We start from the raw sequence: 13,204 nt of genomic DNA, 5'->3' as shown, positions 1-13,204 counted from the left end.
CTAACTGCAGGGTATTTGAGCTTGGAGGTTAACTATGTTGTACCATAGATATGTATGTTATAAAGTCAATTTTACTACAATCTATAATGCAATGGGTTGTTAAGGAGGTATAATTTACTCAACGCAGACCAAAAGCTTACTCAAAACACCTGTTTTATTTAATGGAATGAATGTATATTATTAACTTATTCTTTTTAACTTAGTAACGCATTTTTAAGAGGTATGAATGCTTTTATACTTTCCTCCCAAGTAGAGAGCTATTAGGCTAAGCGTTCTGTGACTTGGATCTAAGATCTTGTTGGGATCTCGTCTGATCTTTGAGAACTCGGGGATTACTTACGCGGCACAAGTGGGCCGAGGCAGTGTAGATTCATCACGTTTTCACTCAACACACGCAGCTCATTAACAGCCCCGCTGACAACTTGTCAGGGCTTCCTCCTCGTGGATTCCCCCGTGGCTCCAAAGCCCCCACTCCTCCCTGCCCTGCCCCATTCCAAAGATCCATTCTCGCCGGGAGCGTGGGAAATTATGCGTGTTGGTGGGACGTGGGGCGGTGAGAATTGGCGCGCTCTTCGGGGGGCCACACCGCGTGGCATTGACACAACTCTGCCACATTTCGCGCCCAACGATGCGTTGGCATCAGTGGGTCACAGGGATTTTAGTTGCACATCTCTAGCCCGAAACTTGCAGCTTTCGCAGGGCATCGAGCGATAGGCGATGATCAGGAGTGGCGGAAGTGTAGAAATAGACGCATAGCACATAAATTATGGATCGTATCGAGTATCGATTAGCCCGGGACAAGACGAGCGATAGGGAGACATATTTTTATTACCCTCTCAGGGACCTCAGGCACTTGTTGGCTTCCACGAAGGATCCCTCTACCATATCACGTATGTACATACATATATCCCCCAAACGAATCGAGAGTTGTGGGAAATGGGAAATGTTTTCCCAGACCCAACAGCTAATTGTCACTCCAAGGGTTGTCCCCGCGCTCCCCAGACGACAGATAAGCGGGGCAAGTGAAGCCAAGCGATCCGAGTCAAGTGAAGGGCTTCGATTTCCCTGTCGAGTGGAGCTGGAACTGGAATGTCGAAATTACATTTGTAACAGACGTTTTAGTCCACAATCCCCGGCTAATGGGACCTACGAACATCGATTCATCTGAAATTCAAGAACATGCGCACTCAAGCAGCAGGGAAGTCGCACACGCGCAAGTGGATCTTACTGTGGGTAGCTGCATCATATATCATAGTTCCCATTCTCCAAAAAATTAGTTAAGAAAAAGTCTTAAAAACATGGTATACAAATACATCATATATGTATATAATAACATCATAACATATTATTAGTAAAATTATTCTTATTATTTATTATTATTCATTGGTTGCGCATTGATATTGCCCCACTGTGCGCTCTTATCAGTGCGACAATCAGGCATTTCTTTCCCCCATCGCGGGATTCTAATTCCGTGGACAATGGGCCGCAACGCCCATAAAGTCGCTCATTAAAAATGTTTCAATTATGGCCCATCTTGCAACTAGCACCGATGTGGATCTGGATGTGGATGTGGGGTTGTCGGCAATGATTTACATTATAAAATGCCCGTTATCTACGCATTTTGTACGCTCCACTCCCTTCTCCCTTTTCCCAGCCATCCCATCCCTTCCACAAAAAGGAGATATGTGTATTCCCCGAGATATTCCCAAGCGGCCAAAAATAGACGCAAATTGTAACGCACTTGAAGTGCACTCTGAAACATCTTGAAATCCAAATAAAATATACGTTGATATACAGATATATATATGTATATATATATAAATACATGTAGGGCCGACCAGGCGCAGGCACGTCAGGCATGCGGTGGTACTAGTGCTACCCTGGTGCGGAGGTGCGAGCGAGAGGGAGCGAGTGGGTTGCATTGCACACACAACATGTGAATGCAGAGTTCAAGTGCATGCCGTGACACAGACACGCACACAGACACACGCACACACACACACACAGATGAGTGGCCGCTGCAAAGTGTTTTTTCCCAGGCGCTATTTATAAGATGTATCCCGTCGCCGATCCGAACCGATCCGATCCAATCCAATCCGATGGGATCCCATCTTGCGGCACTGCGATTATGACGCTCGACACGATGAGGCAGTCGAGAAGTTAGCCGAACGCGGAGTACCCTGTTTTAAAAATGAAATTTCTAGTTGCTACTATATTATTAACTAGAAAATGTAACCTCATGTCGGAATAATATTTATGGTATTTATATTAATATTTTTTGTTTTTTTATTTTTAATCATTATATGCATACATTCTATTTAAATACATATTATTCAAAAACATAGTCTCTTTCTAAATACTTAATATCTTGCCAAAGTAACTAGCAGGTCTAGCATACCCCTGCTACCCTGTCAATCCGCAAACAGGCGCCAAAACATGCGGTTTCTCGCAGCAGACTGCCACGGGAAAGAATTCGGTTCGGGATTCGGGAATGGATGGATATGTATGACGGAGTACGAGCAGAAGGAGCAGGACCCGGATTTTCGATTTCGGGATGGATGTGGAGATGGAAGTGGGACTTTGACTGCGCGACGGCCACATGCGCCGCTGGCGATGCCGCTGGATGTTGCATGTGGCAGCGGTCGGTGCAGCAGCGAAAGTGTTGCAGCTGTGTGAGAGGGTCTATTTTTGGGGCGATTGTGCGGCGTTGGTGCGCTGCCACATGTGTTGTGTGTTGTTGGGCTGCTAAAAGGCATTGTAATGAGAGCAGAAAATAGAATCGACTCCACTTGAGCAATGTCCCATAAAGCGGGAGTTTCGAGTTTGGCGCGCAATGTGCCGCACCAGCACCAAACGCACAATTCAAAATCATACAAAAAGAAGAAAAAGAAGAAAACCCCCGAACCAGTAACACATGGGCCCACGAGTTATGTTTTATTTTTAATCCGCCGGAGAGTCGATCTCCAAACAAAACCGGAGAGAGCGCATATAAAGACGTGGCAGGCGAGTGGTTCGCCACAGTCTTCCGCCGCCGCTCGACGCGCTCGAATATCGGGAATATATTATATATAGATATAGAACGGAGTTGGATAGATAGATCGCAGGACCCACAGCAGAGCAACCTCGATGGGCGTCATCTACAAGATACTGAAGCAGCAACGCAGCATGGATCTCAGCCTGAGCTCGGCCACCCGTTGCAAGGTGCAGGCGGCCATCAAGCAGCGCCAGCAGCAGCGCCGCCTCGAGGATCACCTGGTGGATGATCGGGATCGGGAGAGGGAGCGGGATCAGGATCAGCATCACAACCAGAATCAGAGCCACATCGAGAAGGATAAGGAGGAGCTGGCCGAGCAGCAGTTGCAGCAGCTCTGCAGATTTCTAGCCGAGAATGCGGCGCGAAAAAAGGTGAGTGCGGCAAGTCTAAACTTCCAAGTAATGATGTATTTCTATAAAGTAAATACGTGCTATAAAGTATTTCTATAAAAGTAAAGTAAAGTAAGCATTTCTAAAAGTAAACATTGCGAATTATGTATTTTTTGCATCTTTCATTATAATTTATACTTCAATCAAAGAGTGTCCAATTTATTGCACTTTTTCAAGCAGAAATAAAAGGAATACCTTAAATAATATTGCACATAACATAACTTTGAGACTATAATAATTAAATTTAAATATCACTTTTAACTGAAAGTCAAACAGCATAGTAGAAATCATAATTAAGTTAAACTTTATATCTAATTGAAGTCTTTGCCAAAATTTCGCCATCAGCGTCAGCGCTTCAAGGTGCAGTACCAATGCAATCTGGCGGTCGATCAGGATAACGAGCAGGATAACGATCAGGAGCAGATGCCGGAGAAGGAGCACTTTGCCGCGCCGCCGCACGAGATGGACCTGGAGTTCATAGAGCAGCTGCAGCATTCCTCGTCCGGCAAATCCCACGGAGCAGCCGGGCAGGCGCCACGTGATAGCATCCTGCTGAAGATTCGCCACCAGATCTTCGAGAGAAAGCGGCAGAGGCAGCGCCAGTTGGCGGAGCTGGTGCAGCAGCGAATGGTGGTGTGGCGACCTTGGTAGTGGCATTCCCCCAACAGAGAGAGAGAGAGAGAGAGATAGATAGATAGAGAGAAAGAGAGAGAGAGAGAACTCCGGGAACTGAGACTAGTCTAAGGGATAGCTTTAAGGACGATTCGGTATTATTCCTGCTGCTGTGTGATGATCGCGCTGCTCTTCCATTTTCCCACGCCTCTACAAGCCGACTTTTATTTTTTTTCCTGTTAATAATACATAGTTAAGTAATAAAGATTTTTTTGGAAACTACATACACTACTCACTCTGCGGTTTTTCATTCACCCCCGCTGGCATTTGGAATGAAAGTCGGCAGATGCTTTTCTAAAGATTTTTATTCATTGAACTTTGACACCAATTAAAATTGTTTATTCGTATCGGATATTTGAATGCTGTTTATGGGGTAAGTTATGCATTGAATTGAATTCGTTTATTCGTTTAAACTCCATCTGCCTTCGTTCACGCTGCTCTGACTCTATTTATGGATATTCGTAGTTTGCCATCGTGCTGCCTGTTCTGATTTCCGGGTTTTTGGTGTCCTAAATGCCACAAGTTGCCTGACTTTTCTCATTTCTCATTTCACATTTTCTAATTAATTTTCTTCATTTTTGTTTCAATTCAATTCGATCATCTAATTTCCTAAACATTAATTTCTCTCCTGGCTTTGAGCTGAGCTCTGGAAAACGAAAACAAAAGGATCTCTACGTTCATTCAATGTGATTATTCACCTTTGAGTAGTTGCCAAGTGCAGGGATATTCGTCGATATCCTGGCGAGTATATTGTTTTCTTTTCTAACGACTAGTGTGTAGATCTGTGAAAAAATTTGCTTACTCACATCTCAAACTAGTATTCAAAGCATTTGAAGTTATTAACTTTCTATTCATTTGCCCAAGACCGTATCATTTTTAGCATATTGGTCAAACACCTCGAAGAAGTTGCACATGTTATTGGAATTTGAAAGGAGGTCTCAACTACAATTGTTCAGAATTTGTTTCCGGATAAATTCAGTGAAATCGTTGCCAAATTGGATTTGAAATCCCGAACCTCCCTTGGGAATTTTGAAAGGTTTGACCCACTCCTTCTAGCCTCTACTCATCATTAAGGATATCGCTAATCCTGCTCCATCTTTGGGTAGCTAAACATTTAGATATTTCTGAGATAACTGCAATGCATTCCGTAGCTTTGCCTTGGGCGCTGGGTAAATAGACATCACTGAACAGTTTCGGTTGCTTTGCTTTGTTTTAATACTAGGTACACACATTTAGTTAAGTTAGCTACGCGTGCTGCAAGGGGTCGTTCGGCCTGGGCTCAGGGGTCAGGGGTCAAGGGTCTCCTTGGGAATCAGGACCTCCCCTTTCAGACTGACAACCAAGGGCGGGGGGAATTGTACTAGTTAACTAGATAACTTAGACCTCGAACTATAACTAGAATTAAAAATATATGTAACTATATGTAGTGCGACTACAACTAATTAACTTAACAATTAACAATTCAATCTCAATTCGCGCAACAATTCAATACAGTTTCGTCAGACGAAAGGGCTCAGATATACACCATCGATCTGAATCTATATCTGGGGTGACCGGGATCGGAATCAGGATTCCACTTGCGAGCACTTAAATGCTATAATCAATAGATACATATATGCATATATAAATATATTCGCTTAAAGTTACGCGCGTGTATACATAAATACGTCGTTTACATAAATATCGTTCACATATAGATGTATGCAAGTGTGTATATAAGTATTGTATGTCTGTATATCATAATCGTCTAGCTCTCTCCTTCTCTCTCGCTGTCGTTCCGTCTCACCTGTCCGTCTGTTGTTGTCCTGTTCCTGTTCCTGTTCCTGTTTCTGCTCCTGTTTCTGTTTCTGTTCCTGTTCCTGTCTGCATAATGCATCTTAAACTAGAGTATACGAGCTCTTTTGTTGTCAGTGTGGCAAGCAATCTATCCGTTGACGAAACTATCATATCTGCATCTATACGTTCGGTTCAAGGATCTCGATCCTGCGACATACACATTCCGCAAGCTGTCCTAGTATGTGATGAAGTCGTTTGGCGCGCAAGTGTTGATCGAAAGTCGAACTGGTTTTACCTATCGATAGTATTTATTTCGACGATTACCGATGCGTTTGTGATTAAGTTTGGGTTTTAAATGCCTAATCCTAGTGCTACAAAAAAAAATTGTTATCCATATATTTAAATATATATATGATTCAGGAACACACACATACACAGACACTTATATACGCAATGCGTGGCGCTGGATATCAATTATCGTTAATCGTAAATCGTAAATCGTTAATCGTTAATCGTAAATCGTTAATCGTAAATTGTTAATCGTAAATCGTTAATCGTATATCGTTTTTTTCGCTTATCGATACTTGAACACTTTCGAATGCCGCAGGATCTCAAGCGAGAGAAAGGGGCCCTCCAAACTCGACGACCTGGGGGGAAGTGGAGGTGGTTGTGATGGTGGTGGTGTTGTTGTTGTTGGACTTGGATGGTGGTGGGGTTACTCTGGGCTGGGAGTTCTGGGTACTCGGAGAACGGAGCTCGGATATCGAGTAGCGGATGGGTGGAGGTGGTGGAGTTGTTGTTGGATAGTGGACATTGGCTAAATGCTACTCGATCGTCCCAGGCCCGAGGTGGTGGTTATGTGGTGCTTGTGATGGCCCCCGTCCACCTTAGTGAAGCACGCCATTGGCACACCGGGGCCGGTCCTCTGGTTCTGCGGGGGTGAGAGTCAGCGCCGGTATTGCCGGATGAAAATTAGATACGTTGCCAGTGCCGGTTGCAGTTCCGGTTCCGGCTATCGCTACGGTTCCGGCTGTGGCCGGTGGACTGGCACTCACCTCGTGCTCGGCCTGGTGGCAGAACTTGCCCTTCAGCCACGGCCACTTGATGGTCCGCACCAGTGTGTTGCGGAAGTCCTCGCTGAACAGGCAGTAGATGTAGAACGTGAGCGAGTAGTTGATCAGCTCCAGCAGATTGGCACTGGCGCGGAACACCTGGAAGGGGAAGCTCGGATACACCTCCGAGGCGATCGTCATGTGGAGTATGGCCATCGGCGAGACGCAGACCAGGAACAATATCGATGTGCTGCCGAGCAGCAGGAACAGGCGCCGCTCCTCCGCAAACTTACGCGGATCCTCATCCTTCAAATAGCCGTGTCCATGTCCATGTCCATGGCCATGTCCGTGGACATGCGGACGACTGAGCACCATTTGGCGGCGGCGCTCGCAGGTCCGCCGATAGACCATCATGATGCGCATGTTGAGGCCACCGATGACCAGCGTGGGCACCAGCTTGAAGATCACCTCCAGCATGATCTTGTAGACGCGATAGAAGATGGTCTGCTGGTAGATGGTGTTGTCGCGTCGCAAGTACACGTACACGTCACTCGTGCCCAGGATGCACTTGATCAGCTCGCCGCGAAAGATGCTCGGTAGATAGACGATCACCGTGGCCAAGCAGGTGAGGAATACCACAACGCTAGTTGGGATTAGGAATGAAGTCGCAGTTGAGTACAGACATGAGTTAAAGTGACTTACCCAGGTGGTCCCATCACTGGGCGCGCGAATCCCGGATGGCACACGGACACGTAGCGTTCGATGGTCAGGACTAGTAACATCATTACGCCAACACCTGGGCTCGCCCAATAAAGTGAGATTTATGGAAATGGGATAAAGTTGCATGTTAATATGGGAAATATGGGAGTTAACAGAGGTATCCAGTAATAGCTTTTTACTACAGCTTAAGAACTGCTGCCATCTCCTCTATTAAATCAAGCCAATTATGATCCATTAATGGCACATCAACTGTTTCATAACGTATTGTTTTATAAGTATATTGTTTTAGTAGCAACTGAAATTTGGTTGTATTTAAAGCTGAGTCCAACTTTTGAACCTTTTTTGTTAACTGAGCTTCGACCCCTGAAAGCTCTTCCTGTGGCAAATCCAAAATCCGAGACTCACCCAAACAGCCGTTGCCCAGATAAAGCTCCAAGTGGGCGGTGTAGAAGGCGGGGCCGAACTCCTCCCACTGGCCTCGATCCTTGTGGACCAGCATGCGGATGCCGAAGGGGATGGCGAACACGATGGCCAGCAGGGCGGCGGTGGAGTAAGCTGCAAGGATGTGCGGATGAGAAAGGACATGAGAGATGGCAAGTGGCGAACAAGGAGCGAACAACAAAGGGATTAACTCGGGCAAATCTATAAAAATGTCCTTTATGGTTGGCTTTATGGCATAATTATGGCGCCGTTTCCGTCCATGTGGCAACAGGAAGTCCTGCCACACACACGCACACGCACACACACACACACGCACACGCAGACAACGGCACTTGAGTCGCGGGGCCAAATGAATGGCTTTGCTTTCCGGTTCCCTTTTCTTCACTTCCTCTGCTCTGCCTCCCATTTTTCCTTCTTTATTTTTCCGTGATAACTTTTACTCGTGTGCCGCCTGCGTGTGTGTGTGTGTGCGTGTGTGTTGTTTATTGATTTATTATTTTGTTTATGACCATATAATTACATTATTACTAATATCATGTGCGCCCTTCAGCTGCCGCTGCCCGCAAAATTGCTCTGCCGAGCCTAATGTTCGATGTATGACTTCCCCGAGCCGAAAAAAAACATAACAGAAGGGGGAAAAGGACACGCGAGCAGGGATAGCCTGCTCTCATAATGATGGGCATCTAATTGGGACATCTAATGCGGGGACACATCAATATAAATGTCAGTTTTGTTTGCGCCAAGCCTGACAAGTGTCCTGCCCATCATTATACCAATCTCCAGTTTGTTTGCCCTGTCAGCGCTGGCCACTCATTCGAAGGACTCGCGATGGCTTAACGGATCGCTGGACCAGTGATGGAGTGCTTCCAGCCAGATCTTTCTCTCTCTTAAATTTATTTAAACAGCTAAGATCGGGTAAGCAGCCGCTGGCCACTTTGGCATTCCCCAGCTGGCAATAAAGCATTTTTGCCCATCCGCAGCTGCATAACTTTGGTCAAAACACACACACGAGTTGCCCCAGCACAGGGAACGTACAACGGACAAGGAACAAGGACGTGCGACAGGACACCATTTGGTGGCAATGACCGCCAAATAACAAATGGGCCGCCAGTCGGTGGGGCATCGTAAAAAGGCTGCGAGCGGCAAAATATTTTTGTTATTTTAATAAAATGAGCAGCGAGAGTTGGGCGATGGTGGTGTGGGTGGTGTTGGTGGTGGTACTCTGATTTCGGTCATTATTACTCATGCCGTCGAGGCTGCTCACAACTTTTATTTACTGCCACTTGAGGAGCAGCACTGTGGAGCTCTGAGGCTGGTGATATTTCAGTCAGTCAGCAGCCAAAGGGTCTCGCTTTGCATTTGCTTCCTCCGTCGGGTTTTCCTTTCCCCTTTTGCCTACTTGTCCCCTCTTGCCACCGCTCTTGCTGCAGGATGCTAGGTCCTTTTTGCCTATTTGCCCATTTTGTTTGTTGGCTGAGGCAGCAGTCGAAAGGGCAATCAATTATGCTGCCATAGCATCCGTATTACATTTGAAGCATTTTACATTTTATTTTCCACATTTTGCCAGGACCATTCCACCCGGATCCTGCCAAATACCCTCCACAACCAATACCCTTTTATGGGGCACTAAAATTCCAGTCCGATCGGCCACACACTTTTGGCCCATGGCAGGTCATAAAGCCGAAGATTTATCGGGCGGTAATTGGGCACGCGCCTCGAGGTGGCCTATCCAGATCCCAGAGCGATAGCAGTTTCTAATCAAAAGTTTAGGATTTCTTACAAAAAAATAATTCTGTTCTCTAACTCACATATTAAACAGCTTAAAATTGAAGCTCAAACTGCTGGGGGAGCATTGAAGTATGAAGTAATGAACCGCGTTTAGTAACATATAACAATTAAGTTCACCAAAAGATGCCAGTGTGTAGTCAACCCTTTTAACACAGGGTATTTTCCGCTTCGGCTTCGGCGGAATTTCCCCGTGACAAGTAAAGTGAGTCGCCTGTTTCTGTTTTCCTTGTGCGTTGCCTTTACTTTTCTATTTCTTTTTTTGGAGTGGGTGGGAAGAGGTGTGGGAATGAGCCTCCTATTCCTACGCCATGAGTGATAGTCGAGGCTAAAAAATTACCAGCAAGTGGCGGCGTTGACAAAGTTGCCTTTTTTCCCGCCCCCGACCGAAAAGTGGCGGAAGTGGTGCTCATTAATCAATTAAAGCGCCATAAAGCAAACGAGTGCCTAATAGAGTTGACATGCTGCCTAATACAGCAGAAAGTTGGCGGAGGATGGGCGGGGGATGGGCGTGGCTGGGGCTTAGTGGCTCTGCATAAATTTCCACGGGGTTAACCGGTCTCATCTAATGAAATAACTTTCAATGAAGCTCCAAACACACACACACACACAGGAATACAAATACACACGAGTACGACGGTACGCATACATTAGCCGCATTGTGGCAGCTTCAATTTTGGCAGAAATCGGCGAGGTTAATGAATAAATTCTGACGCACAATGGCCAATGAGACGATGGCGTTGGCGATGGGGAATACGAAATACATATGTTCTAAAGCGAAACTCAATTTGGCAATCAGTCAAGAGTCGAGCCCAATTCCCTGTCCTCCATCTCCGCATCCAGATCCACATCCATTTCCACATCCATCTCCATCTTATGCGGAATGCCAATGAAGCTGAGGAAATCCCATGTTTGCGTGGGCGAAGACGTACGAGTGTGTCTCTTTTTGGGCAAAAATCCAATATGGGTTATCGCCAATCACACTCGAAATGGGAAATGAGCATGGTATTTAGGTTGTTCTTCATTTTTTCTGCAAAGTGAAAAGATCTCTTTTCTTTTGAGTTGAGGAAAGCAGGGAAGAGGCAACCTAAATTTATTTGACTGTGTTGCACATGTGGCAAGCAGTGGAATTATGCTGGATATTTAAGCCTGCACTAATTGGAAATGGAATACCGTATAGATTTGATGGGCATGCCCATTGTTCAATAAATCACATATCAATGCAATCAAGAATGCCAAACGAAATTCAATGCAGCCAGTTGCTTAATGAGCTAACAGCCAAAATTGCTACTGCTCACATTGCAGAAAATGTAATTGTGCTTTCACGGTCTAATCAAATGCAGTAAGGTTATACAATAAACGGACACCTGACTACCGAATAATAGTTACCAAATTATAGTTAAAGCACCTTACTTATGGCAGAAATCGGATTGCTAATTGCGAAGCTAATATGCTGCTTTTTGATTAGTTGAAACTGAATAACATTTTAATTGCTCGTCAAATGAGTGATGCCATGATGTTTATCGACAAGGATGCAGGTATAATTGGCACATTGCATTTTCGTGTGGAATATTACCTGTGAAGGCTCGCAATCATAAATGCAGTAATTAGTGTAAGAAAATGCCTGCCAATGAGTTATTTGCAACCACTGAGTTTGCAAATTCAAATCAGTCACTCAAATTAGAAAATAGAAATAGAGGAACGCTGCCAGCCGATATGATTGCTCCTTTGGCACAAGGCACTTGCCTCTTTTTTGGTTTCGAGTGGGTGTGGTCGATGACTCCCTGAAGGAAGTACACATACATATGTGTGTGCTTTTGTACTTACCCCTCATGTAAATGTAGGCGGTGCCACGCATGTTGCGCCTGGTGAGCACAATCAGGTTGAGCACGTTGCCTATGATGCCCATGGCGCAGATGATGGGCAGCACCAGGCCATAGCAGTATTCCCTCAGCGATTCCGTCCGCGGATCCTCCACATCCTGCAAGGATAGTAAACAAGTGGGTGTAAGCATTGCTCTCTTCATGTGTGTGTGTGTGTGTGTGTGTGTGGGGTGTGGGAATGGAAATGGGAACAGCTCGTAAATCATCTCTTTGTGGCTTCGCCCGTTTTGTTGGCACTCGGATGGGCTGGCGCAGATAAAAATTCAATAGTCAACTTGACACTTTTATTTTGTGACTTTTTATGCACACACATACTATATGTACATACGCATGCCGCATGCCGCATGCCGCATGCCTCGCATTCTTCTGGCTCCTGAGTCACTTGCTCCTTTGCTGCCGCCACATGTGTGTGCCACCCCAATGTGCCACACAGTGGCAGGCTTTGTTTTCTATTTTTGCATTCGCCCATTTGCCAAGCTGCTCGCCTTGAGCCTTGAGCCAGAGTTGCGAACAAAGCAGCTTTTGGCTGTCAGTCAGTCAGCCAGGTCAACTTTTAGTACCCCGCATTAGTGAGATGAAGGCTTTTGGCCTTCACGAGCTGACAAGAAAACGCTCTGCGTTTTGTTATGACATGATATTCAAGTTACCATGCTGGAAAATTAAAAACCAACGCTTGTTGTTGTTAACAGAACTAGCAAAATTGTGTCCAAGAATTTTTAAATAAATTATATATATTTTCTACAATAAAAATGCTGTGTTACACTTAGTAGCAATTTTACGGCATTTACAGCCTAAAACATTTGAAGTTTTAAAATGCCATTCAAAGGGGATTTCCTATTAGTTCGTGGCTCATGCTTTCTATCCTGCTGATGCTCACAACTCTCTGTCTGAAAAGTTTAGGCAACCAAGTCAACATAAAGCGTTTAATTTTAAACCTAATTTTGTTGGCCAAGCGTTGGCTCGACTTTAAAGAGTTAAGAGTTAAGGCAACCTGGCAACAACAGCGGAGCCTGCTGTGTCCTGAAATGAGCTACTCGCTACCATTTGGCCCTGGTTTCTTCTTTTTTTTTGGTTAAAAACATTCCAGAATGGCACTACCCGCGGCGCCCGAAAGTAGGCAACAGTTTTTCTGCGCAGCAGGCATCCTTTGCGAAGGCCAACGCAACTAACTGGCCCAAGGTGGCGAGTTATTCCGGACCAGAATGGGCACACAATCGGGGCCGGAATCACGGAATAGCAGCACTATTGAATATTGACTATTGGAATGGGGAAAAACGCACTCACCCGATAGAAGTCGTCCCTCAGGTCGCTGCTGAAGACGGACGTGGCATTGGCAGCCAGGACATCGGCGCTGCTGGTGAGATTCGAGCCCCAGATGAACGAGCAGTAGGCGGGATCCTCTTCGGTGTTGTAGAGCCTCGTTATCATAGTTCCTCCTCTGCTGTTGCCGCC

General features: G+C 45.6%; 2 protein-coding genes across 6 annotated transcripts; one reads left to right on the top strand and one right to left on the bottom strand.

The window, feature by feature from the left end:
• The first annotated feature begins 3,126 nt into the window (after positions 1-3,126).
• Positions 3,127-4,074, top strand: LOC122624924. Its single transcript, XM_043804701.1, has 2 exons — positions 3,127-3,405; positions 3,769-4,074. The coding sequence occupies exons 1-2, from the start codon at positions 3,127-3,129 to the stop codon at positions 4,072-4,074; spliced, it is 585 nt and encodes a 194-aa protein (XP_043660636.1).
• A 1,370-nt stretch (positions 4,075-5,444) lies between these two features.
• Positions 5,445-13,180, bottom strand: LOC122624330 (probable G-protein coupled receptor B0563.6). Of its 5 annotated transcripts, none has more exons than XM_043803830.1 (7): positions 13,037-13,180; positions 11,697-11,850; positions 8,049-8,198; positions 7,626-7,719; positions 6,167-7,566; positions 5,548-6,106; positions 5,445-5,490 (listed from the first exon to the last, which is right to left on the bottom strand). In XM_043803830.1, exons 1-5 carry the CDS (start codon positions 13,178-13,180, stop codon positions 6,759-6,761), a joined length of 1,350 nt encoding a protein of 449 aa, XP_043659765.1. In that variant the 3' UTR covers positions 5,445-5,490; positions 5,548-6,106; positions 6,167-6,758. The 5 variants fall into 5 exon arrangements, with proteins under 5 accessions (XP_043659765.1, XP_043659766.1, XP_043659764.1 ...); XM_043803831.1 differs by having other exon boundaries at positions 5,548-6,242; positions 6,302-7,566; XM_043803829.1 differs by having other exon boundaries at positions 5,548-6,242; positions 6,306-7,566.
• Between the last annotated feature and the right edge of the window lie 24 nt (positions 13,181-13,204).

This window comes from Drosophila teissieri, chromosome X (genome assembly GCF_016746235.2).
Source record: "Drosophila teissieri strain GT53w chromosome X, Prin_Dtei_1.1, whole genome shotgun sequence".
NCBI lineage: Eukaryota > Metazoa > Arthropoda > Insecta > Diptera > Drosophilidae > Drosophila > Drosophila teissieri.
Note: the sequence above shows the minus strand (reverse complement) of the source record. Positions and strands in the feature narration are given on the sequence as shown.

Bases quoted from the DNA above. Each gene is read 5' to 3' on its own strand.
- LOC122624924 (XM_043804701.1), top strand. From the start codon at position 3,127: ATGGGCGTCATCTACAAGATACTGAAGCAGCAACGCAGCATGGATCTC. The intron at 3,406-3,768 runs GTGAGTGCGGCA...TTTCGCCATCAG, and splicing joins AGAATGCGGCGCGAAAAAAG to CGTCAGCGCTTCAAGGTGCA.
- LOC122624330 (XM_043803828.1), bottom strand. From the start codon at position 13,180: ATGATAACGAGGCTCTACAACACCGAAGAGGATCCCGCCTACTGCTCG. The intron at 11,851-13,036 runs GTGAGTGCGTTT...CTATCCTTGCAG, and splicing joins TGAGGGACGACTTCTATCGG to GATGTGGAGGATCCGCGGAC. The intron at 7,567-7,625 runs GTAAGTCACTTT...AATCCCAACTAG, and splicing joins CCAGTGATGGGACCACCTGG to CGTTGTGGTATTCCTCACCT.